Genomic DNA, 27,582 nt, shown 5'->3' with positions numbered 1-27,582 from the left:
CCCAAACTGTTGGAAAATGTCCATTTTCATGAGGAGGATGTGCACTTTCTGGGGTGCTTTTGCTAAGAGACCCTCCAGCCACACTTCATGATATGTAAAAATACAAAGCAAACGTTCAAAGCCAAAAGAGAATGCTTACACTCTGAATTCTGTAATCCTGGAGATTACAGAAAAGTAAAAGGGGTTGAATGTCACACACACTTTAGCCCCAACCTGATATTCACCAGGTTTTACTGGCATACCCAAAACCACCTGGAGCACTCAGTGGAGCAGCACAGAGTGCTTCATGCATGGTTTGGAGCCAGTTACATGCTGATGGAAGCCAATCTAGAGAGCAGTAATGGGAAAGAAGCAAGAGAAGGATCAGTGTCTGTTCCAAACTAGTTCAGGGTGGGAACATGAGGCATAGGGAAACTTCATTTAAGTGTCCAGCTTTACTTTTCCAAGAGAAGTTGCCAAGGTCCCTGACGTCACAAAGATGAAGTGAGTTTCGCTCCTAACATGGGCTTGCAATCTTCTGCATTGGAAGCAAATCAGCAATGGAGTTGTACAAGGACAAATTTTGACATTGCACTGCTTAACTTCTTTTTCTGACAAACAACTGGATTTGATAGAAGCCAGTCATTTTCCAGAACCATTTCTGTAATTTTTTGTTTAGAGGTCAGGTACATTGTGTCCACATATGTGTATGCAAATGTCAAAAATTCCTTTTTATTGGTGTGAAGGCCTAAAATGAATCTGCAATCATGTATCATTGAGTTTAACTCCAGTGTTTGTGCATACTGTGGCATGTCAAATGCAATGTGTAATCTAGTTTTCCTTTGTCTTTAGGTGTAGGCTATGCAGTGATACTCATAGCTCTTTACGTGGGTTTCTACTACAACGTTATCATAGCTTGGTCTCTGTATTATCTATTTTCATCATTCACATTTGAGCTCCCCTGGACAAACTGCCACAACAGCTGGAACAGCCCAAACTGTACAGATCCAAAACTCTTCAATGCATCAGTGCTTGGCAATGGTACTAAATACTCCAAGTACAAGCTCACTCCTGCAGCTGAATTTTATGAGTAAGTGTTGACCTAACTTCACTATTTATTCAAAATTCTGTGTCTAAGGGAGTTTTCTCTTGAAGGTAAAATAGTTTGTGTCCAGCCTCTAGAGCAAGCATCAGAAGACTAAGGGTAAAATGGAGCTGTGATGTTGGTCTGTATGCCTGGGTGACTGACTTTTGCCTCTGTGATCTTTAGTTTCTCCTGTACTAATGCTGTGCTTGTTACTGAGCAAAATGGGACTGGACAAGACACAAATGTTCCCTATGTGCCACTTTTGCTTGCACCAGCTTTGCTAGGGCAAGGAAACACAGCAATATTCTGACAGAGGTCACTGCATGCCAAATTGAGCTGAATTTAAGGCTTTAAAATAACCATTTGTTCACAGGTTTAGACTGCTGCTCTGCTCACAAAATTTCAGAGCAAGAGCAGACCTCTGTTTGTTCCACTGCTTCAACAGTCCAATGAAGTGAGATAAAACACTGAGCAGGAGGAAAGAGCCAGGTTATAGAAAAACAAGCTTTTATCAATGCCTAAGCAAAAGAGTGTTCTGCAAACTGGGCTGAGACAGGCAAAGGCAGGCTTAAATCAAACAGCTGGAATCAAATGCCAAAAGGTATATAAATTAATAACTGAACTATAAAACAAAGATACCAGCCTCTGTATAAATATTTTCATTATGCGCTTATAGGGGAAAATGGGATTTGATTAGGAGAAAGGGAATGAGCATCAAGCTATTGAATCAGCTGTTGAATTAATCTGAATAATGAATCAATTAATATTTTTGTGTTTGAAGTAGAAAGATATTAGGGCACATACCTGCTAAGCAGTTAGTCCAACCTTGTAGAAACAAAGGGAAAACACTGTTTCCATAAATAACCAGCAGGGATCTTGGGGTCTCTGTTTATAGCTCTTTAACATTTGTGGCCCCTGTTTTTCTCTGAAGACAGCAGTGAAAGATCAGTAGTGATACACAAACTGCTGGCAGGGGTTTGGGTAAACGAAACTCAGTGCTTTGAAAACAAGATGGGGGCTTGAGTTCAAAGGAGCTTACTGAAATGGCAAATAATGACAGCTGTGAAATTACTGCCCTTACAATAAAAAGCTTAAGTCTTAGTGAAGTAAAATGCAATCCCTACCTTCCTGCTTTCCCTTTTTATTATTTAAAATGGTTCTGAGCAACTTCTGCTATCACATCATGCTTGGGTAATGATTTTGACTTTGTAGTGGGTGAGGTTGTGGTAGAATCAATTAATGATGTTTTGATTTACTTCCACTGATCTGGGGAACAGCTCAATTAATGATTGTCTGTACACTGAAACTTGAAATAATATGGTCCTTTCCTCATCATGAATAAGATTCAAGGTGCAGTGTTCAGAAGGTAAGAACAAAAAGGGAATTTGACATTTCATTTTGGTTTAATCCCTGGATTTTGCAGCTGTAATTAGGTCACTAGGCTCTGTACTTATTAATGACTAGATTACACTGCAAAAATGAGAAGGGTAACCACTTAACTAAAACATTCTATAACATCTGTTTTCCCAGCTGTAAAAACAGGGAATCACAAGGGGCATTATATTCACTTATCCAGTATTTGGATGAGCTCATCAGGCCCAGCTGTACAGCTCAGGTGTCAACCCAAACTTGTGCAAAGTCTCAGTGTATTCAGATCCAACCTATAAACTAAATCAGAAAACAGCTTCTTTCCTATATCAAATAACCCAATTCATGCTCATGGTCTTCTTACAACAAGGAGATTTGAATCTTTGGATTATAAAGTTTCATATTTTGTGCCAGAGTCACAAAAGGAAATGGGAAGTGATACAGCTTAAACTTGGTTCTCTAGGTTGTACAGTTACATCAGAGCACTCACCCACGAAGTTTTGGCCTCTGGTGGCCAGGCTGAGGGGGAAGCAGGGAGACCAGAAACACCAAACATTTATCTTGCAGTTGGAGAGTGACTGAAAAGAGATACTTCCAAGACAGGGCTCAAGCAGAGAGCTAGTATGAGTATTCTGAAAAGACACAGACACTTCTTTTTGGGACATAATTCCTTCACACTAAGCTGGCCTCACCAAGAATTTAGAGTTGATTATTTCCTAAAGCCCTGTAGCTGCCAGAGCTGACTGCTTCTATCTCCAGCAGCACAGGAATAAACTGTAGGAGGAAGTGGGAGTGCTGTGATGTGACAGTTCATCAAATACTACAAAAAAGGTACCTCAAATTCAGCAGAAATATGCTGGTTGTCACTACTTATATTGAGTGAGAAAAGGGAAAATTTGCAATCTAGGCCAAATCTATCGGCTGTCCAGCATCTGGCTGGGAGGAAAAGCAGAGAGAAACCTCTAAGCATCAGACTTGGAAGAAATCATTTCAAGTTGCAAATTCCATGCCAAGGTAATGACAGGAGAATCTTGAAGAACATATTTGGCTTTTGTTTTCAAGCCTCAAGACCTAAGCAGAGCTTAAGTTTGATGTCCTTCTACATTGAGACCTTCTAGAGAGTTTCATTTTACTAAGTCTGGTTTCAGTTGTAGAGGCTTAATTCAGGCCAAGGCACCACTGATGTCATGGGGACAACAGGAAGGAGCAGGACCTCTACAATACTTCATTAGAGATGCTTAAAATCAACTATAAAGTATTTGTACACTGTAAACTTGGCAAACCAAGCTAAAATCCAATATCAACTGGTGCCTTTCTGCTAAGTAATAGCTATCAATATTCCAGTTAGGAACAAAATGTCAACTCCACATTTCTTTAGGTACACACATTACTTTAATTCCTTCCCACTTCAGTGGTTTGGAATTAAACATAGAAAATGAAAAAAACCTTCTATCCTTTCCACACATGTTAAAATAATTCAAGATAAACCTTTCTTCTTTTTTAGAAGAACATAGGCATACTTTCTGTTTGTTCTCTCCATTCTTGTGTCTGCAAAAAGTCTGTTACCATCCTGCTTTCATTTATGCTGACAATTAAAAAATACCAGTTTGGAGGAACAAAAGCACTATTCTTCTCACAAGGTACTGTGCCTGCAAAAAATCACAATCTGTTGTAGAAACAAATCTTGGCCATTTTTTTAGAAAAAAAATAGTGAAAATGTCAACATCATCGGGCTACAGCTATTCCCCTCTGACAATACTTTTTCTCAGGGCTGTAATCCATTCTTTCTGCATGAGAAATTTTACAGGGAAATTTCCATGCCAGATTCAGTAAAGGAAATTCACAGAATTCACAAGTCTGCCCAGCTGTGAGCAATTGCAAAAACCTACCTAAGAACAAGGAATTCACTCACAACAGTCTACATTTGTCATATTTATGAACATCGTGTTTATGAAATTTATGAGAAGTGTGTGAACCAAGAACATCCTGAAAAAAACTCCTCACCCTAAGGTTACTTTTCTAGACAATAGATTTGTGCTTTAGGGTACAAATCTTCAGTGGAAATGCCACCCCAGGCAAAGGCTCCACATGGTTCAGAATGACAGCAAAGTGAGTGATCAATGCTGTGGACCCCAAAGATGCAGGAACCCATCCCCATTAAACAATTGGGAAGCAACTTCTCCCAAAAGAGAAAACACCACTTCAAAAGTCAGCACGAGCAATTCTGCCTAAGAATGCTTATAAAAACTTAACCAGGCAACAAGAACTAATGAGGGTGGATAGCCCTATGTTCTGCTAATCACATCTGGTCTTTCCATTCAGCTTTTCTGAAACAGTAAATTTTGAGAGGCATGAATGTGCTGAAGTGGGGCATAGTAGCAAAGGAGATCAGAATTGCTAAGTTAGTGGGAGAATAAAGTTTTCAGTGCATTGATATAAACATTCTCTCTATTATCATGATTCAAAAAGAAATTTCACCTCCAGTGGGACAACCCCAGATGTACAGACAGACAGTGAATGAGATCCTGGAAAGCAGTGCCATGGAAAGGTCCTGGTCCATGGCAAGTTGGACACGAGTCAGCAGGGCCCTGGCAGCCAGGGTGACATCCCTGTCCTGGGGACAGCAGGCCATCATGGGGCCAGCTGGGCACAGAAGGGGATTGTCCTGCTCTGCTCTGGGGGGCCTCACCTCGAGTGCTGGGGGCAGTTTTGGGCACCACAATAAAAAAAAGATATTAAAGATGTTAGAGAGTGTCTAAAGGAAGGCTGTGAAGGTGGGGAAGGGCCTTGAGGGGAAGCTGTGTGAGGAACAGCTGAGGTCACGGCCTGTTCAGCCTGGAGCAGAGGCGGTAGAGAGGAGACCTCGGTGCAGTTACAGGTTCCTTGAGAGGGCAAGAGGAGAGACAGGCACTGATCTCTCTTTGTGGTGACAATGACAGGACCCAAGGGAGTGGTCTGAAGTCGTGTCAGGGGAGGTTTATGTCAGATATCAGGAAAGGGTTCTTCACCCAGAGGGTGACTGGCCACTGGAACAGGCTTCCCAAGGAACTGGTCATGGCTCCAACCCTGACAGAGTTCAAGAAGTATTTGGATAATGCTCTCAGGCATGGGAGATGGGGACATTTCTCAGAGATATCCTATGCAGATGTAAGAGTTGTACTCAACCATCCTTGAGGGTCCCTTCCAACTCAGTCTGTTCTGTGATTAAGTACAAATAATAACTTATGATAAGCCAGCCAGGGTGCCACTGGTAAATTATGCAATTCCCAAAATCTGTCTTGCAGTCCATTACACAGCTCCATTCTCCAACACAAGAGGGAGCTGAAATATCTAGAGAAAAGCCCAGATGCTGCTGCATCCCCCCGGCATCCCCCTGGATTGTGGCCAGCACCCCAAGGTGGGGGTGAGGCACACAGGGCACAAGCACTGCACCTCAGATGGCTCAGCTGCTCTCCATGCTCTGGGCTGTAGGACAGCACTGTCCAGAGCCAGGATACCCTTCAGCATTACAGCTGTGCCTACTCAGAGCTCTTTACAAAGCATCCAGAGACACCCAAGCAGCTCAGACAGCAGCCCTGGGTATGGCAGAGCTGGGCCTGAGCCGGGCTATGCCTGTGGCACCTCATGTGGAGCCACCCTGCTCCCTCTGCACTGCACCCCAGCCCAGTTACAGACACCCTGCTGGCCAGCCTGCATGGAGCCAGCTCAGCTCTGCAGGTTTTGTACCACAGGCTCTGCCTCACACTGCTGTGCGGGCACAAACTGCCATGAAAACCACAGCTCATTGTAAGCAAGTAGTGCTACTCATGAAATAAAAAATACCTGGAGCCTGGCAAACTCTGCAGAAAGGGCTCTACCCACATCATGCAGATAGCCCAACCTTCCACAGGTAAAGAAAAACCACATTTCATGTTCTGAAGGAAACTAGCAGCAATGATGACTGAACGGTGGCTGCCCAAATATATAACACAGAAGATGCATGTAGAAGAGTTTTCTAATTGAGCACAATTATCACGCTTCAAATTGCCTTCTAAATTGAGTATGCAATTTAATTTCTAGAGACTGCACATTGTATACACTAACAGTTCTTTTAACATCTTCAGTCTACAATTTGCATTAAGTTTTAAATCATAAAAACATAGTCTAACTACCAGAATAGGGAATATAGCTTGGGACACCTGATCCATTTTGCTGATTCTTAGTTTATGCAAGTTTTTTGGGTTTGAACTCACAAATATGACTACTAACTTTTAGAAGTACTTAGATGTTCCTAGAAGTACTTAATATATTAACTAACAAATAAATTTGATAGTTAACATACTAGTTTAGTGACAAGTGATAACATTCTTGAATTCTGAATCAATCTGATCCAACACCTCTAAAATTTAGATAAATGGCACCCTTCTATTGAGCACATCAAATTTAGGCAAGTAACTTGCCTCTAATAAAAAAAGAAAGAATGAGCTTATAGAGCTGTGTAAACATATTTGGACCAAAAATGAAAATTATGATTGATTTTGGATTGAAAAAAAATGAGGCCTACTCCAAGACCTTAAATTTTATCTATTTATGCAAAATTTTCTAAATTTCTAAAAAGACAATCACATAAATCTGTTCAGGGATGAATAATACATAAAGTTCCCTAGAAAGTACCAGTCTGACAAAACCATTCCAGAGAATTCTACACCTAAAACTCTTAAATCCTGTTTTCTGGCTATAGCTTAAACGTGTTGGAGTGAAAATGTTAGAGTAATTTTCAGGTCACAACCTTTGGAATTTCTTTATTTCCTGGTTTGGTTCCCTGTTTATGTGCAAATATTCACCACTTCTGTAATAAATATGTTCTGAATTGCTCAGAATAGAGACAAAGCACACATTTATAATAATCCTTATTTTACAAATAGGAAAGCCAGGACAGAGAGAAGAATTTATTGGTTCCAACATTTCCTGTTATTAAAACTATGACTGGGTCCTTCATTTACTGAGTCCTACTGAGCAGCTGCCCCACTGCCTCCTTAATAATTTGGTTTTAGTAGGGTTTATGTGTGAGCACCAAGCAGCTGAGCTGCCTGTTGGCTGCTCAGGGTCTGATGCCAAATCAAAGGGGACCCAAGTGCTGCACAAAGACTAAACAGAGTCAGTGGTACTAACAAACAAATCACTATTTGCACATTTCTGTGGAGGTGAACCATTTCCCCTTAGCTGACTGCAGTGTGGAAGTAAGGCAGGAACTGGTGCCAGGGTTCTTGGGTCTCTAGGAGACTCTTCCCAGAAGAGAGCACAGGGCAGGAGAGAATAAGAAGAAATTTCCCTTGGGAGGAACCAGAACAATATCTGAATGCAGCTTCAAATTGAGAGCCCTTTACATTCCTGCCCCTCCTGCAGAGAGGTGGACAGACTCTGGGAACCTGGATGTACAATCCCAAAGTCATTGCAAATGTAATTTACACTCCCTTACATGGGATGCAGTCTTAGGATAAACAAAGCTCCTTTGCACAACTCCCTAATTTCTAGTGAATGTAGTTTGATTCTTGGCGATGTTTTAATTAAATATTTCTAGAGCTCTGACTAGAATATCAGAAAGCTTAAACAACATATTTGTTGCTCTTGCATTTTGTCCAGTCTAATTAAATAGATCCCTATTCCACTGTCAGCTCCACCTGTTAAGGTTTGTTCTCACTCTTTCCCCCCATAATATTCTCTTCTCATTTTCATATGTATTTCTCATCTACTTTCATTCTTTTCTCAATAACAACAATCTGCAAGCAAAACACTATTACTAGTTGTCTTACTACCAATGGTTTTTCCTTTCTTTTTGACTCATTTGAATTCTGAGAGTTTATTTTGTTAGCAGAATTGGACAAACATCTCTCTATTGATGATGCAAGGATTGCTTCAGAAACTTTTACTTAAGACATGCTTTGGACATTATTTGAAGTAATTGACAGAGACAAGAAGCTTCACAAAGCACCTCCACTGACTGCCAGTGATGCCAGTGGGGCTTCTACTGCTGCGACTCCCATTCCTGCTGCCCACAGCATGAGAATGCAAAAACCTTCTTCCCCCAGTGACCTCACTCTGTTTCTGTGTGTCTGGTGTGTAGGAGGGGAGTTCTGCACCTGCACGAGAGCCGTGGAATCCACGACCTTGGCTTGCCTCGCTGGCAGCTCTCCCTCTGCCTCTTGGTGGTGGTAATCATTCTTTTCTTTAGTCTCTGGAAAGGAGTGAAGACTTCAGGAAAGGTAGAGCTAATATTGTCCTTCTGTCTTGACTGCTTTCTTTTTCTACTTTAAGAAGTCACCTAATTTTAGAAAGCAAGAAAATGAATCACTGCTTTTGAGGCATTCTCAGGGATCAAACCATCACATTTCTTGTGCGATATTCCAACTGAAAATTTTATAAATGTATTATTTTCAATTCAACATTGGTGGTTTCATCCAGATAATATTTTTAAATAAACAAAATTGTCTTAAATTTGCATCTTCTTCTTAGCCAAATGTACTAATGTTTCAATGGTATAAGAGGCTTTGGTTGTATTATATAAAATGCCATGTCAAGAGAAATATCTGATGAAAGTAATTGGAAATCACTCTTTGACATCCCTCACAAAATATCTCAACAGAAATTCTAGAGTTGGATACATCTGAGAGCTTTTTGTACATTTTCATTAAAGTATCACTTAACATCAGGCAATGACTGCACTTTTTAGCAAACAACAGAGAGATGAGGAGTAATCAGCAGTCTAACACACACTGTCTTCTGTTTGTCACAACTGTCTCCTACTGGTATCTGTAAACTTATATATGAAAAGATTCCTGACATGTAACAGCATTTTCCCTCATGTCCTGAAAAGAGCTTCTCCATCAAACTGAATGGACTAAACCAAGAAAATGCCAGCTGTACTTATTACATATTCTTAAGTCTTCTGTAACAGCTGATTAACCTTTGGGATCTCTGTTGTCTGCAGGTTGTTTGGATAACAGCCACTTTGCCTTATGTTGTATTATTTGTCTTACTAATACATGGAATAACCCTGCCTGGTGCATACAATGGAATAAATGCATACCTGCATATAGATTTCAGAAGATTAAAAGAAGCAACAGTAAGTGTATTCTTCTGTTCTCATTCCCTAATTAGGAAACCTATTGCCCTTGTTATTGAAACTGAAAATATTACAGCTAACCTCTGAAATTAAAGAGCCACACTTCTGCCTCAGCACTGGTCCCCTTTCTCTGACAGTTTAACTTTCCAACACTCTCCAAAACAGGACTATCTCACTCTGAACCCCAAAATCAGATCCCAAACACCTCTGTGAAGGCACTTACAGGTGTGGCAGACCCTAAAAAAGTCCATGCTTTGACTGTGCACCCAGTAAACTGTAATATCCTTTATACAGGAAATTGGAGTCATGCAAAAATTTAGCACTCAAAAGGTTAAGAATTCCCTCAAGAAGAAAATATTGCTTTCTGAATCTCTAACTTCAATATTAACCTAGAAAACAAAAATACTGGCCTATGCAAACCTTGATAAACATACAAAATCAGGGCTAACTCACCTAATCAAATCATGGTCCTTCATACAAATAAGATTTTCAAAAGCATGATGTTCTTGTCATACTATTGAAAGTGATGTGCATTTCACTCTATCATTGAACATATACAAACCAACCCAATTTGTGGAGTAACTTGGAACTAAGACTTATTTCATACATTGTAATGCAAAATCTACACCTACAGTCACTAATACATGAAATTGGCAGCATTTTAGACCTACAAAAAACAAAGACTACATTTACTCCCCTCTACTAAACTAAAAATAGCATAAAACATTTATAAGACAGTAGTATCTCTATGGATGGGTCACAAGGCCATGCAAATGGTTATAAATCTGAAGAGACATTATTTTACTAGAAGGAAATGCATCATCTTGAAAAATTGCAGTTTTCAGAAATGTCTACAGTCTGCCCATAGTTGCACTGTACCTTTCCTATGAATCCTATCTTGATTTTCCTGAAATTGTTAAAAAAGACCCCAAGTGTTGCAACACAGACATATTTTTTTATTCTTAGTCAAAAAATACATTTCTGGCTTTTTAATTTTAAATTTGAAAGCAGGGATTTCTTCAAAAACAGACCCAGACCCTATGTCTATTTTGGAATAATCCAGTCAAACTTCAAATATGGGATTTTCACCCACCTTTGTCACAAAGCAGTAGCCACCCCAGTAATTCACATTTATGCATACACATAAATACAAAGGTGTCAAGATGAGCAAAGCAGGCGCTTGTATTTTTCTTATGCATTGTAAGTGCTGTTTGGAAATAAACACCACAATTTCAGCTGGTGTCTATGGAGCTGTACTAGCTGTACCAGGCCTCCATAATCACATCTACCTTCTGCTGCTGGAAGGACATTCTGTGTGCTGCCCTTTCTTAGCTTAGTATTTCTGGAGTTGCTATTTTGATGACCTTAAAGTTATTTGTTTCTAGGACTACATTTTTCAAACAACAAAAAGTTACACTGGAATAATCAAAGGCTAAAGATCACTTGTGCTGAGAAGTGCCACTTACTGCTCTGTCATGTCAGCCCTTCCCCCTTGGAGACTGATCCTTGCTGCTGCAATAGCCTTGTGTGTTTAATCTTTGTCCTCAGGCTCCAAAGAATAGAATCCCACTTTGATTCTATGTCAAAGCATCCCTGGATGTGACATATGATTCTATTTCTTCCAAATGAAGAATCTGACAAAAAAACACCCTAAGTCACAAACAGTGGTGACCCACAGATGGTTCTGCCAAGGCTCTTCTAAGAGCCCTTAGAGCACCCTGACCATGGTCAAGGTGTGCCCCATTTTGTGGGGCTACAAACTGCGCTGCACAAAAGTTATAACAGCATAAACACTGAAAAAGACTGGAAAGACTGACGGCTGCCTACTGTAAAATGTTCCTATTTGTTGATTTTCAGTACATGCAAAAACAATATTCTGTCATAAAATATTTTAGATCACACATTGATCAGAAGCTGTGACAATGAGAAACCGGAGCATGAACTGCAGAACCAGCCCTGCTCTCTAACATCCTGCTTGGTTAGAGCAAAGAGAATGTTTTGCATTGAATCTTAATTTCTGGTTTCTGCTCTTCTTTCCCTTCACCTTGATCTTCTCAATTTGTTTCCTAATCAGCTGCTATGAGCCAAGACTCTTACTCAACAGATACTTCAGCATGTGCTTAAATCCTTTGGGAGTCAACAGGACTTAAGCACGTGCTTAGGGGTGCTTGAATAGTGAGAAAGAGTGAGTATAAATGCACTGCCAAGATACAAAAGAGGCACTGAACCACTAAAAACAAGTGGCTTATGGTGGCAGTGTGCAGATCTGGTTAGAGCTTAACAAAATTGATGTTTAAAATTTTCAGAAATTTTGTTAACAACAAAAGTTATCTGAATTTTTCAAAACACAAGAACAAACACAGGAGACTGCATCCCTCTTTCTGCATTCCTATTTACATAAATACTTTTCAGAGAGAATAACCCTATATGATCTCAACCTTTGTGTGAAAATAGAATATTAAGATATAGCTGCTATATAAAAAGAATGAGTAAAGAATTAAGGTTATAGGATTGTTTTGCTATTCATTGAAAGAAATCCATAAAACCCTGCATGAACTACAATTTGAGAAAATCATATCCTCCCATCCACTGGCTACCAATAAACACTCCATAGACTGCTCTTCTTGTTATCTTTCAAATAATCAACTCTCCACAGTTCATAAAATCAAGTTTTTCTACAAACCCAGAGCACCATGAGTGGTTCACAGTGTGCAGCAGGCAGCAGTTGAAAGCATCTATCATTATGTTGAGAAAAAAAGAGATCACCAGCCTAAGCCCTTTCATATATCATGTCAGCACAGGAGAAGGCACTCTCTTCCTTCCACTAGGCCAAATATAAAAGTGTAGCACTAAACTCCCAATGCAGAGGGAGCTCACAAGCTGCTTAGATCTGTTAGAAAGTTGCTGCTGAATAGCTGCATTAGATCTGATTTTGTAGAGATGGATGAATGATGAAACCCAGTGCTTTTCATTGTTCTTTCAGACTTCTTGGCAGATTTAATCAAACATTGCAGATCTCGTTTTGAGAAATGTTGAGTATTATTCACACCACTGACTTCACTGATTCTGTTGAAGATTTTCATATTAAAATCTCTGTAACAACAGAAGGGGGTTAACCAAGGCTATTTTCAGGTTTCTGGTTCAGGGAACTAGAACTGTGGCATTGTTCCTGACTGGATAAATGGATACGGGTAAGAGGGACACTTTAGAAAATATTATACTTTTAAAATATTTTCCCTGGTGGACAATCCTTAAAATTATCAAGCTGATCTAAACTGAAATGTAATGACTATCACAGAAAGAACTCTTTCTCCAACTAAGTGAGAAAGCTGAGAGATAAATCCACATGGTTCTGTTCACAGCACATCTGTCATGCTTCAGCTCCTGAACCAAGAAAGTATCATGTAGAGTGCACTAACAGTCACACAAAGGAAGCTCTGGTATGGGAAAGAAAATGTCCTATAACTCTTGACCCATTAACTATTTTTAGATTTCTGGTTGTACATTCCAAACTAACTTGGAACAAGAGCTGTTGGAAGTGTATTTCTGTCACTCAGGAGTAAAACCCTGCAATAATTTCAGTGCTGGGTAAAACCTCACAAGTCCCTGTCCCATTGCACAGCCCACCAGGGCAGCAGTGTCTGTGCGCTCTGAGGACTTTCCCTGCTCCTCCCTCACCACCTCAGGTGGGACCATTCCAGACCAGGGCCATGCTCCATGTGACACACTCCTCTTGGCATGAATGCCAATTGTTTTCCAAAAGCCCTTCCTTGCTTTTCTGCTGCTGTATCCTTGAGGCTGAACTGACCCTGGCACTGTTGGTGTCATTATGCAGGTATGGATTGATGCAGCCACTCAGATATTTTACTCCTTAGGAGCTGGGTTTGGTGTTTTAATTGCATTTGCCAGTTACAACAAGTTTGACAACAACTGCTACAGGTAAGAGCCTATTCTTCCATTACTGCTGCAAAAATATTTTATTTTACTCTGACTGCAGCTGAAAGAAGTTTTAAGCTATCCTTTTATCTTCAGTCATATATTAACGATGGTGAGTTTTGTGTAGACATAGTAACCAACCCAAATCTTGAAATACTGTGTTCCTGAGTGAAATTTTAGTAACAGGAACCTGCCAAGATATCTGCTGCTCTCCAAAGCAGAATAGGATTAGGTTTGGACTTTAGACAGCTGTGTAAACTGTGCTGGTGTTTGCCTTTCAAAAGTACCATTAAGTGCAACAGTGAACACAGGATGAAATCTTATTGGTGCAGGAACAAAAAGCAGAAAGATCCCAGCTTCCAGAAGTGTTTCTGTGCTTTGGGATTATATTTCTGATATTTTACATTTGCACTCCAGTTTAGGAATGCACTTTAAATCAAGTCAGTTTTTAAGTGTTTTGCTGAATCGCCACCATGGAAATTCAACTAGAATCACTCTCCACCTTCTGAGAAATTCCAACATCTAGGTGTTTTGTTAACATTAAATTTTGGAATAAAAACAAGCATCACTTTTCCAATGAAATATAAATTCAGAGAGTACATATATTATAAATGCATTATGAACTGAAGGATGGGGGAATATGTTAAAGAAAATCCCCATCTAGTTCTTAAAGTTTTTTCTCACTGGGCTGTTCTTCTCTCCGTGTTTAGGGATGCTCTGCTGACTAGCACCATTAACTGTGTCACAAGCTTCATCTCAGGATTTGCCATTTTCTCCATATTGGGCTACATGGCTCATGAGCACAAAGTTAAAATTGAGGATGTAGCTACTGAAGGTAGGAAGTTAATCCTATATTAACCCTTCTGCCTCTATATTTCTCTGCAAATATATTTCTATTTGTTTCCAACAAGTGTGTGAAAATCTCATGGAAGTGAACTGAATTAACTTACTTGGAAACAGAATTCTGTGTTTAAATCCCTTGTTGAAATGTGAACTGTAAATGTTATTGCTCCACCTCACCTCTACTGAGTTGAGGTTCCCCAGAATCTTGCCCATTCAACAAACAGGTGTTAACCACTGGACAGAATCTTACAAAGGTATTGCTGTTCAGTGCCCCAGGTGACTGGTTTTGATGGTTCTGCTAAGCTCAGCTCTATAATCCTCTCACTGGGAACAGTCACCCATGGTCTCAGCTCCTGCCCCTCTCATCACATCCAAGAGTTCTCTTGCCAAACACGTAATTCCTTCTCTACTACATAGCTGAAAAATAATAGTAAGGTTACAAATCCAATAAAATATTATTCAAAGTGAAAAACAATGGGATAGGGGGCTTTTAATACCAAGCCATCATGAGTAAATAAATAAAGCATTTTAGATATATTTTGCTATAATGCAAATGTTGTTTTAACAATACTCAGAGCATGACAAGGACTGAAATGAAAGTCAATTTAGTCATGATTTATCTTATCAAAATGAGCGCTTTTGTGAAGATAAGAAACATAATAGTGACACCTCTTTTTCCGTTTTTCTATTCCAGGAGCTGGTTTAGTTTTCATCCTGTACCCAGAGGCAATTTCAACTCTTTCAGGATCTACATTTTGGGCTGTGGTATTCTTCATCATGCTCCTTACACTTGGCATTGACAGTTCTGTGAGTATTTTTTCCTTCTACCCTTGACATTGTTCTTTTCCTGTCATATTTTGTAACTAAAGAAGCATTTGCCTTTAGCAGGAGATTACATTGCAAGTAAACATTCTGTACATTTCCTAAACCTGTTTCCACAGTTATAGGCAGCATAGCAATACTATTACTCACTGTATTATAAAGACTCTATCATTAAAAGGTTCAGGAAAAGATTAAATCTTGGACAAGCCAGTAAATATTTACTCCCTGCTACTTTTTTATGACTTTACAGATGGGCTTTTCATCAACAGTTATTACTATTTAAAGATCCAACAACACTGCTATGAACCTGCAAAAAGGTTCTGGAGCCCTGCTTGCAAAACACAAATAAAACATTGAGTGGTTTCTAGAAGGGATTGTTTTATGTGCTGAAATCAATTAATCTGCTCTAGACAGACCTCTGAAAGTACTCCCATTGTTTTTCTACAAGCCATGATACAGAATTTCCTGTAAATTTAATCACAATTTTAAAATCGTGTAAGACTATTTCCACAGTGGTTTCATTTTCCTATAATCTTACTGTAAAATATGTCTGGTCTAACAAGTGTATTTGCTCTTTGATAAGTTTTGCAGCATAATATTCAGGATCACAGAAACTTCGTCCCAGAAAACATTCCAACTCCCCAAACAACTTTTGTACTGCTTTTTTTCTAGCAAAGAGGTCTCAAGGCATCCTGTTATATTTAGCTTAAAGGTTGATAAATTTCTGCAGAACCAAATGGGGTCTTTAAGGAATAGTGAACCATGGACAAACTTTCATCCTCTTTAGTAGGGTAGGGGTTTCTTACTATTCCAAAGCATAGAAGTCTATTTTAAAGTTCAGAATGTACAAAGTTGATCCAGGAATTTCTTGCTGAGAATAGTAAAGCACTGTTTCCATTGCTTACAACTTCAGGAAAAATCGTTCATTTTCAAGGACAAGAAAGAGAAAGAATGAATTGACATGGAAAAGAGCAAAACTTAAAGAAAAAATATGAGGTTGCAGCAGGAAGCTTTGATAATCATTGGCAAATAGCTGAATGAGGTCTTGTGGAGTGAGGGCTAAGCTGTAAAGGTCAGATTCAGGTCTAAATATTTCCAAAGTGTTTGGATTTTTGGATTCCAGCTGAGGTCCAATCAAGTTTGTCTATATAGACTAAAATCTGCATCCTTAGACAAAAGTTTGAGGGAAGATTATACCTGGGATTATAGCTTGACAATTTTTCAACTGTAAGCAAATATAAAGGACTGAAATGAAGGGTTTAGCACAATGAAAGGACATGAATGACCACTAGGGAAAGGATGACGAATGAAAAGAAGGAAGAAGAAAATTTATGCTCAGAAGTGTCGAGATCCAAAAGAGTTAACTTTGCAACAGCAGTAAATGTAGGGCAATGTAAAGAAACACAGAAGTGACAAAGACACTTTAGATTGCAGAACATACTTTTCCTACAAATAGAGAAAAGTCTAACTAATTAAAACAGTGAACTAGTGACCTGTGGCCAAGTTTAGTTCTTTCCTTCTAAAGGGAGGAGAACTACTGGTTCAGGATTTGTCATGATGTCACAAAGAAAACTCAAGTCCTGCAGTACTTTTTATGGCAATAATTCTTTGTTACTGATTTCAACCAGGAATATTTTAATCAAAGTCTTATAGGGAAGAGACAGGCTGTGTCAGCATCTGCTAACCAGCTATTGTATTGCACCAGGCACTTCAGGTCTTGCCTTGTCTTTTAGCATCACAAAAAGCATAGAATTAAGCCTCTCCAAAATATTAAATAAATTTGTTTACTATGATAAAAGACTGAAATTTATTTTCATAGCTTTTTGTTGGAGTTTGGGGGCAGAATGTTTTCATTAATGGAAAGAAATGACAATTCATAACCACCTACATAATCCAGCAACTTAAATGAAAATTTGGAAAGTACCTTTCCTGTATTCCAAAACAATAGCTAATGTTCTTCATTAACTTCTAGAAAGCAAAGTAAAATTCTTTCATATTGTGAACAAAAAAACTACATCAAGCTTCCTTTGTAGTAATTCTTCCAAATCTGTAAAGACTTTTGTCAAACTGGATTTTGTTAATCAATGGCTAATGCAAATCTTTGTTCAGGACATTTCCTTTAGGTGCTTTTCCTGCCTGTCTTTATTTAAGAAATATCTTAAGGAGCTTAGCTACTTAAGCTAGCAGCTTTTCCCCCAGAAGTATATTCAAATGTATATTATTTTCCCCAAAGTACCGTCTACTTATTGTTCTGTTGAGTCAGCCAAGAGTCTCAGAGGGTACAGCTATGGAGGCAACAACCTCCCCTCTTGCTGTCCAGTTCCCTGACCCAGCCCTTTACCAGAAGAAAAGAAATCCTCATATCACCAGAGACTTACAGCTGAAATACCAGAAACCACAGAGTGGTTGGGTATTAATTTCACAAACTGCTGTGCATTCTTCATTCTGTATTTCCACAGCCAGTAGCATTTAACCAGAGTTTTTGCCTTCCCCTTCTCAGATGGGTGGGATGGAGGCTGTCATCACTGGCCTGGCAGATGATTTCCACCTTCTGAAGCAGCACAGAAAGCTCTTCACCTTTGGTGTTTCTTTTGGCACTTTCCTACTTGCTCTTTTCTGCATTACCAATGTAAGTACAACAAAAGTCTCCATCAAAATGTTACCTAAAATATGTCATTAATCTTGTCAGATGAAATATGGATAAAAATTTCTGTTCAGAACATCACTTTTAATCTAACATATGAAGCTTCTCTGGTTTTTGGCACAAGATCATTTGCTATTAACCAAGCCTATAGGTGTTTGTTCCAAACAACTGTCTCTACTACTGCTGGGTTTATTTGGTTCTGTGTGCTTTCTTTTGCATTTATTTGGGGGTTTTTTTGTTTGGTTTGGTGTTGTATTTTTAGTCACATTAAATGGAATTGTGTAGAGTGCTTATTCCTCTGTGAAGAACTAAGAATTTCAAGTGACCAGACCTGGCTGTTCTCAAAGAAAGCAAAAGACACTCACTTCTCATGGAAGGAGTGTAGAGCAATGAGCTCCTTTCCCCACCTTGTTTCTTCATGTTCCTTCGTGTACCTAGATCTTGACATCTTTTACTGTTAACACCACATAAAGCACAAAGAAAACTTATCCTGAACATTTAGTAACCTGTATTTATCACTACCATCAGACTGAATGTTTTGCCTCATCTGGCTTTTTACAACTAATTAAGGAATTAAATTAATGTGTTCTAGGCAGGAGAGAATTTTCTCTTTTTTTTTGACCATAAAAAAGAGAGAGACCTGCTAACAAAGATGCCAAAATTCCCAGAAAACAACTGAAACTTTAAGAAACCACCATGAAAGATGTGCTGAACCTCCCTCCATCCCTAGAAATGGTTTCCAAATCTATTATTAAGATTACTGAAATGGCATAAGTTTATAAATAACAAAGTTCTTTTTACATAAAAATACCCCAATATTTTTGCTCCAGTTTCCTCAAACTGAGAAATATTTGAGACTAAAAATATTTAAAATATCTATCCTTTTAATACCATACTATTTCTATTGATGCCTAAACACTGCACATGCTCCTGTTTATTCAAAGTTGCAACTGCAATAAAATTTCCTGAAGTACAATATCAGAAGAAATTCAGTGCTAAGAACCAGAACAGGTGCTAGTGGGTGCAATTCCACTGCCTCCAAGTGAGCTAAAGCTATTCAAAATAATGACCTAACCCTACCTTTTAAATAATGGCACCTGTTTAGGCTGAAGTTCACCCCCCCAGCTGGAATTCACAAACTGTCTAGAAAACCCAAATGTATTGGCTCACATAGCTAAAGAATATTTCTGATGTGTAAAAAATAAAAAGGAAAACCCTTGTGAGAACGTCACATGAAATTGTTTGCCCCCTGAATTTTTAAGGTTTTATTTTGAAAAGTAGCTGTTTCTGAAACAAGTGTGTTTCTTACAAAAACATATTAGTAATTCACTTTTCTAAGATTGATTGCAAATGCATTCATTTGGGGCAGGTGTAGAGCAAAAACAAGAGGTCAAACTCAAATGTCATTCAAGAAGCAACGTTTTCTAACACAACAACCAAACTTCATTCCATTTCCGGACAAGTCCCCACAGAATTAAAAACCTGCATGAGGCCTGAGTACTGCTCTCCCTATTTTTCTAAATATGCACAGCTGTTCCAGAAAAAAAACACATTGTAAAAAAATAAAAGACAACTGATTACAGAGACTAAAATCACCTACAGATTTAAACAATACAAGTGCCATTTATACCATTGGTGGTAAAAACACAGAAAATAATTCCTTTTTTCCTTCCTTTCTGGACAGGCATAATCAGATTAAGTTTGGTTGTAAAAAGATATTTTAACAAAAATCTACTGCAACTGCAAACATTTCAGTTGTTTATGTCTGACAAAGTTTCCTGGCACACTTTATCTGGGTTCATTTTGAAACAAATCTGAATCTCATGGGTTTCCATTCCTCTGTAGCTGAAACTCAGTAAAATGAGTAGTAATTTGCACACACACAACATTGTAAAACACAGCAAAAAGTGGTGAAACTGCAGCTAAAAAAAAAAAAAAGAAAAATTGAACAAGACTTCAGTAAATGCATTTCCATTTCTCAGTCATGAACCACTGAAGCACAAAATGTGCTGTTGTGAAGGAAGACAAGGTTTGCTGTCTCCACTGAGCAAAGGTTTGCAAATACCACAGCCCAGAGACTGAACAGGGCACAGCAGCTTCTTGCTGTGCTGGTGACAGAGTTAACATCATCTTCTGCCTTGGGAGGAGCAGTGGGTGAGAGATGCAGGCAGTCAGGGAAAGGGGAAATCAGAACAACACTGCAGACTCACTGGCCTGCAGAGCAAATGGCCTTAGGAACAAAGTGACTGATAAGGGCCTATGGAAAGCACTCTTGGAGTGCTCCATTCCTGCCATTAATTTGGGAAGTTCTTCATTAACTGCTGCAGACAGGCCCTGCCCTACAAGCTGCTGATCATTCCCCAAACCTCCACTGACCAGGAGTGCCAAGAGAATTCATTAATCTAAGCTGAGGTTTCTGTTTCCCAGTGAAGTGAGGACATAGGTGAAAAAAGCCTCTTCTAAAGAGTTGGAAGTCTGATCCCACTATTTTGTATGCAAATATGAGCCTGTGTCTGATGCATCAGATCCATACTAAAATACTTGGATTAAGATAATGCTTCAAAGTAAAGCAGATTTCTGTTAAATGGATACTAAACTCTGAGATTATTCTATTTGTAACTTCTTGTCCTTGCATCTTTTAACTCCCTGTTGCAGGGTGGAATTTATGTGCTCACACTTCTGGACACATTTGCAGCTGGGACTTCAATACTGTTTGCTGTTCTAATGGAGGCAATTGGAGTTTCCTGGTTTTATGGTAAGCTCCTCCTTTTGCATGTGCAAAAGCTTTTCTGGAATTCCAAGTGCTCACGATGGGCTTACACATCATTTTAAGGGAAAACAGCATAGCCTTGTATACGCACAACCATGACAAGTCAGGTTTCATAGAGTGATTTCCAACTGATTTATGAGCAGTGACAGGAATGCAGACATTCAGTGGGCCAAGCTTTGAGACCCCGCACAAAGCCAAAGCAAACAGCCTTGTGAAAGGGACTGTGATGGGATGGAAAAGTTACTCCTTTTGCCAGTATTTTATGACTCTTAGTATTGCTGATGACTTGCAGTAGCAGATTTAGACTTGATTCTTTGAAAACAAGTAGATTAGCCTAAACACAGACTCACCCATTTTCACATTTCATTAGTCCCCCAGGACCAATCTCAAGGACTCTCCACACAACACAAATAAAGGTGATGTTTAGAAAGTTATAATAATTCCTACATCCATCCCTTTTGTTGGTGACAATATTCTACTTCATGGTAAAACACTAGCAGTTTATTTATTTCATAGAATGGTATAAAATACCCAACACACTAGATACCAGAAAATATATTTCTAGTATTTGATACTAACTTAGACCACAAAAAGGGAGTAGTGATTTGCTTTATCCCAAGTATGTCAAGCTTTAGGAGTGTTTAGTTGACCTCTGGCACAAGACTGGAATCACTCTATGCCTGTCAGAGTGCAGTGATGTGCTATAGCCACCTAAATATTATGACCTCTTATTTTCCTTCCCAATATCCTCTTTATTCTCATGCTTTAGTTCCTGGCTGATCACAACTCTTTTCACTATTACCAGGTTTCAATGTCATAGCAGCCTGCAAATCCTCTTCCCTTTAAGTCTGTATTGAATGAGTTACCCTGATTCCCAATAAGATTGTTCTTCTTCTGAAAGCCCTCTTCATTTTTATTCAGACATAGTGTTTATAGCTAATGTAGGATTCAGAGGGTTTTTAGACATTTTGATTCTTATTGCTATTACCTCGGTCAGTCACTTATTTATCCATCCATTCTGCCTCACCATGTTCTTCTAACCTAACAAACTTCACCTTGCAGTTAAAGAACTGTTGGAGAGTGAGTAAAGTGAAAGAATGGCATCCATGCATAAAGCTGTTCAATCTATCAGAGGGATATTTTCTAGTTTTAATGCACTAATTCTGTCACCCAGCATCAGCATGGAGCAAGCAGCACATAGGCTGTTGTCTCTCAAAATAATGGAGGCACTATATTTCACAGACAGCTGTCCTTAATCCCTGTAAAAGAGCCTAATGTGGATGAGTGATCACAGCTTAGCTTGGAAGTAGAGTCCTCTTCAGTTTTTAGGGGAAAGTTACTTTCTGCTACCATTAAAACAGGATTTACTGCACTTTACAGTAGCTAAGCTTTGTAGGTGGTCCACAAACCAGGCCAAAGTTACTAAAATTTTATTTTACACCCTCTGTCTTTATCATTTTTTTCCTTTCTTCCTGCAGCCTCCCCCTAATTGGGAAAATATCTATTCATTTTTCTTGAGCAGCTGACAGATGTTTCTACTGACACAGCATGACCTGTTGCTTTATAAAGAACTTATTACAGCCCCAGGTGCTATTTAAACTTATTAAATCTGGCATGATCTTGTCTGCCTCTTTTTTCTGATAGACCCCTCTTGCCTTAATGACCTAGCTGAATATTAAGCCAGCCTAAAGGCAAGCACTGACATTTTGGCACAGACTAAAAACATGGAAATTTAGTTCAAATTATATCTATGACCATTTACTGTGAAGTTTATTCTTGCAAAGGCCAACAGTGTATGTAAGAAGGGAGAGCTAGTTTACTTTACTGTGCAGATGTTCCTTAGTTATGACTGCTCAGTTGTTACCAATTTTCCTCATGTCCAACACTGATATCATCTTTCTGGTGAATATTCTATTTCTGGGTATTTAACAGCTCCTGATAATAAATTTTAAGTATCTCTGAAACCAAGCCCTACAGGTACTGTTATCTGTAGCTATGGCTGTGTTCTGCTTAAAGGTTGATTCTTAGAAAACGATTTGAAGACATGCAGTACTGAAAAAGCAAATTTTGGAAAAGTGCAGCCTGAGAGCATGGCCCCAGCCATCCTCCATTTTCAGCAGAAATTGAGCACCAAGCACTGTCTGAGCTCCAAGTGCATCTGTCTGGAAACATTTGAATAAAATTCTGATATACCTTTGTCTTTGACCTTCTCCACAATGATAAATTTCAGTCAGTGTGCATAGCAGTTAAAATTCAGTCACTTTAAAGTTCACAGAAAGCACTGCAAATAGAATCAGATTAAGGTTAAAGAGCATTTGCAGATCCTTCTTGGCTATTTCTCTTCACCTGGACATAATATTGGGAGCTGGAAATTGTTTTGAGACATTTACACTCAAATGTTCACACCCTGAAAATATTTTGCATCCTCATATGTACAATGGACTAATTCAAGCAGTCCCAATTATTTATATTAAATAAATTAGATAAATTGTGCTGAACTTATCCACAAAGAGAAATAATCTTTATGGAAAACTATAGATGCTCTCTAATCAACAAATATTCATAGAAAAAAGCTGCATTTCTACTGTTTACCTAATGGGTTCATGATTATAAGTAAACTTTCTGAACACATTGCACAAAATAAATTATAAATAGTCTGACATGACAGAATGCACAGAGCCAATGTCTCTAAGGTGTAAAGTCAGATATTGTTTTCTTTTTACAGAAGACAGAGAAGGATACTTTTTTCCCCATTTTATATCAGTGTTAATCAACCCATTCTAATGTGGTGTAGTTTTGTACATATTTACAATAAACAGAAGAATTGCTTGAGTTGTCTGGAAAAGTCATAAATATGAAATTATATTTGTAATAAAGAACATTCTGTGATGTTCAATGAAACACTGAAAAGTAAGTATGTCTTAAGTGGAACAAAGAAATCTCCTTTGATAAATTAAGAATCTTATGAATCTACCTCATTATCAGCAGTTTATGTGAGTAAGGATTTACATTTTCCAGCAGTGTACTCATAATAACAGAGGAATTAGGTTACAATAATCCATAACTATTTTAAAAATTGTGTACTATTTACAACTTGAATTCTAGATATTTTTGAAATGCCTCTTTTCAGTGGTAATGCTGCTGTCTGCAACAGGCCTTAAGTCAGGCATTTAAGTCAGATATAGTGTTGTCAAAGATGCACCTAGACATGGAAAGGAGATTAATGTTGTTATTTCTTATGCCTTCTGATTTGGAAGTCATTCATGTCTGGTTTCTGAAAAAGATACTTTGGGTATGCCAGCATCTGAGCGGTTTAGACTGAAGTCAGTCTCATGCTTGCATCTGCTCACATCCACTCTAGGTGTGGACAGGTTCAGTGAAGACATCCAACAAATGATGGGCTTCAAACCAGGCCTCTACTGGAGACTGTGCTGGAAGTTTGTTAGTCCTGCTTTTTTATTGGTAAGTGCTGATAATTACTCCATCATGAAAAGAATACCAGTACACTGATTCCCAGAATACACAATTGGTCCCAAGAGCAGGATACCTATTGCTGTGCCAGATATTGTTGGGATGAATAGAGGACAGTCCAATTTAATTCTTTTTTCTCCTTGAAATTATATGCTGGGTACATTTAGTATAATGCATTTCAGTTGTGGGAGAGAAGCTAATGGTGGTTGTGGTCGTCTTCTGTTCTTTCATTTCAGCACAATTTTAAGAAGGCAGCTTTTCTTAGGGAACCCTTAGGCAGTGTCCTCCCTGTAGCACCTCTGCATATTAAACACAAACCATTCCCTTGGGAGAATAAACTAGCCAGGGACAAGAGATAGTGTTAGCAAAAATGTATCTTTGATTGGAGGATACCAGGATACCCACTTTGTGAAATGACACCATAGAAAAATTCATATACAACTATACCTGTAATTAGCTGTGTGAAACACTGAAGAGTTGTATAAAATACATGTTGTAAGCTGCCTGTTGGAAAAAACAAGTGTTCCATTGCATTAGGGGGAAAAAAAATCCCAAAGTGTGAATTTGGTTGCTTTGTGTAAAGGTTAGATTCAGTACTAACCTAGAGTTTTATATTGGAATCTCTTCCTGTGCATATTTGTAAATCAAAAGGTCAGGATAATAATACAGAAATTTGACCAGATTATGATTTTAGGAGACAATTACTTGCATTAAAGCTGTGCAATCTTAAAGCATTACTGGTATTGCAAATATACACTGGGTAGGCTTTCAGAACAGGTCCACATTTTTTTAAATATAAAAGCTATGATCCCAATTCATTCATAAACACCTACCAAGCCTATATTAGTTATCCTTTTAAACACAGTTCTATAAAGGAAGTTTGATGGAACTGTATCCTGCAGCACTTCAAGAAGGCTGACTCAAGCAGAATGGGAAAAGGCTGGAGCAAGCATCCTTTGATTTTGCACACAAGGAGACAGTTGAAAATTTACATTTTATCATGAGTGTTGTAACAATCTAGCTAAAGGTGGAGAGCCCACCGGATTAACCTTCAGGTAGTTTAAGATGTCGTGGTGAAAGAGCCTCAATACCTTCCTAGACAAGCCTGAACACAAGTCAGAATAAAACTGTAAATAATACGTCTCTCAGCCTTCACAATGCACATTTCTTTTTTCCATCTAAAAGTTCTTTAAGCTCATTCTCCATATTATCTGCAGCTATGAACATAATCCCAAGAAAAATCACAAAATAAAATTAGTATTTTTCTAACCAGATTCTACACTATGATCTCCCTTTAACCCACACTATCTTGGTGTAGTCTTTAAAACCCTAGGCTTAAAATATTTTAATTGGAAATTGAAATATAGAGCAGAACATATAGCCCCAAAGAACCAAATCAAGGATATCTGCATGTTATACAACCCATATGGATTTACCAGGACAGCAGTAGGGCTGTATACCACTCTTTCCTTCTTGCATCTAGCACTGGACAGGGAAGCACAGGAAGAAAGAAGCAACTTTGCTTTCCAGGCCTTAAGGCTGTTCTACCTTTCCTCAGTACACGTATCATGCTGAAAATTGGGTACAAAGCTCTTAAAGGAAATCTAATATTCTTGGAAAAGAAAGAAATTAAAAACAATAGATCCTGCAGAGTTTTTTCTTAACTACAGAATCACTTTTCTACATCTAACACATTCATTTAAGTGAGGCAGTAGTAGACAGTCACCTGATCTTCCCATCACAATTTCAAATAATCTGCATCCACAGTAGCTAAAACGAACTAGTAAACACATCAAGAACTTCAACAGCTTAAGCAGTAAGAGGCACAAAGTAAACAGGCTGAAGGTAAACCATAAAGCTGGTTTGAGACAAACTTTAGGGTGGCTGCTTAATAGAACACCTGGAATCACTTCCAGTAAGGCTCTTCATCTTAGATCTCTGGTTCATTTTATACTTTCTTCTCCAGTTTGTTGTGATAGTCAGCATAATAAATTTCAAGCCTCTGACCTATGATGACTACACCTTCCCTCTGTGGGCAAACCGCATTGGCTGGGGCATAGCATTGTCCTCCATGGTCCTCGTGCCTGCCTACATCATCTATAAATTCATGAATGTGCGTGGGACCTTTAAAGAAGTAAGTGGAACACTAATCAAATGTCATGAAATGCTGCTGTGAAATGAAATGGCTGGGTCTAAGTTGGCAGTTTATTTCTCTCCCAAAATTTATTACTTATGAGTGACCTTTTGAATCCATCTGTCAGGTGGATCAGTGGTTTCAGGTAGGATTACTGCATTCTGTTTGAGTCTCTAGACAAATTAGCTTTCCAGACAGCACCATAATAATTGTGAAAAAAAAAATTTATGCATGTAATTCATCCAATTGATGAGATTAGATTTTTGTTTATTAATAAAGAATGTACAAATTATGCTATCTTCATATTCAGCTATGAGGTGTGGTCTTCAAACTGCTCTGTACCTTTCTTTATCAGTTAAAAATGGCACACGATTGAGGTTCACTAGCCATATCATTTTTACCATCATATTAACTTTACTTTCATTGTCTATATACCCTCCCTATTATCTGTAGTCTTAAAACCTCTAACAGCACTCAGAAGGCTCCTCACCATTATACAGCACCGATTTTTTTCCCATCACATCATCATTTTATAACCTTTTCTAGACCCACTGACTTACACCTAGTTCTGCTGCTCTCCCTTCCTACAGCTACCCTTACACAATGGTGTAGCAAGATTTTGATGCTCTTAGGCAAATCACTGAACCAACACCACACACAGAATTAAGCAGAAAATAAGAACTCAACCTTTATGTAGATGGGTCACATCCCCCTCACACTGACCCAGCCAACCCAAAAGAACAAAGGTCTTGTTTCTGAAACGTCACAGTCATCACACATCATGTTCACCTCACAAAGGTGCCCCAAAGCTGGAACTCCTCAGCTGCCCTGTTTTCATCAGCTCTAACACCTCAATGTTGTGCACAATTTCTAGATCTCATTTCCAGCAATTCTATAAGCCCTTTGTTTTGTTCCATCCTGGGGAGGGCTACAAACACATTTTTCTAGGAGAATTTCAGTCTCAAAGAATAATTTATACTAGCTCATCAGGCTTTTGCCCTCTTGCTCAAGTTTACTGACAGGGGATGCAGAAGCCTTTGGCCAAAATCACATTCTCTCATTCATGTGTACTGTTAGCAAGTTCTGGTTTGTCTGTCAGTGCTCCTGCAAGGAGCAGCTCCCCAGCTTCCCCAGGAGCGTTATAGCAAAAGGATAACACACGGCATCTAAGTCACTAGCTCCAATATGATGCCCCAAATTGAGGCTCTTGAAGGGATGGGGAAAGGTATGAACCTAATTTAATTGGAACTCCTTAAGTTGGTTGAAAGTTCCTAATAAACCCAAATCTATGTGTGATCTCAAAGGGCACAGCACAGGGTGGACAAGGGAGATGAGCTGGGAAATCCCAGGCCCTCCTTCCTCTCCCACTCTGGGACTGGCCAACCTCTTACAGCACTAACAGAACAGCACGAATTTAGGTGATCTA

The 27,582-nt window shown here is 38.8% G+C and overlaps 1 protein-coding gene across 2 annotated transcripts in view; it reads left to right on the top strand.

Moving 5' to 3' along the window:
- The window catches only part of SLC6A2 (solute carrier family 6 member 2), a 55,269-nt gene that overhangs the window by 24,195 nt on the left and 3,492 nt on the right, over positions 1-27,582 (top strand). For both annotated transcript variants that reach the window (XM_030956251.1, XM_030956250.1), the window contains exons 3-12: positions 832-1,069; positions 8,538-8,676; positions 9,402-9,536; positions 13,372-13,475; positions 14,183-14,307; positions 15,010-15,122; positions 17,638-17,766; positions 20,437-20,536; positions 23,913-24,013; positions 25,989-26,156. In XM_030956251.1, coding sequence (XP_030812111.1) covers positions 832-1,069; positions 8,538-8,676; positions 9,402-9,536; positions 13,372-13,475; positions 14,183-14,307; positions 15,010-15,122; positions 17,638-17,766; positions 20,437-20,536; positions 23,913-24,013; positions 25,989-26,156 — 1,352 coding nt within the window. The remainder of the gene's footprint in view (positions 1-831; positions 1,070-8,537; positions 8,677-9,401; positions 9,537-13,371; positions 13,476-14,182; positions 14,308-15,009; positions 15,123-17,637; positions 17,767-20,436; positions 20,537-23,912; positions 24,014-25,988; positions 26,157-27,582) is intronic.

The sequence above is a fragment of the Camarhynchus parvulus genome, chromosome 11 (assembly GCF_901933205.1).
Source record: "Camarhynchus parvulus chromosome 11, STF_HiC, whole genome shotgun sequence".
NCBI lineage: Eukaryota > Metazoa > Chordata > Aves > Passeriformes > Thraupidae > Camarhynchus > Camarhynchus parvulus.
This window is presented reverse-complemented; position numbering and strand designations above follow the sequence as displayed.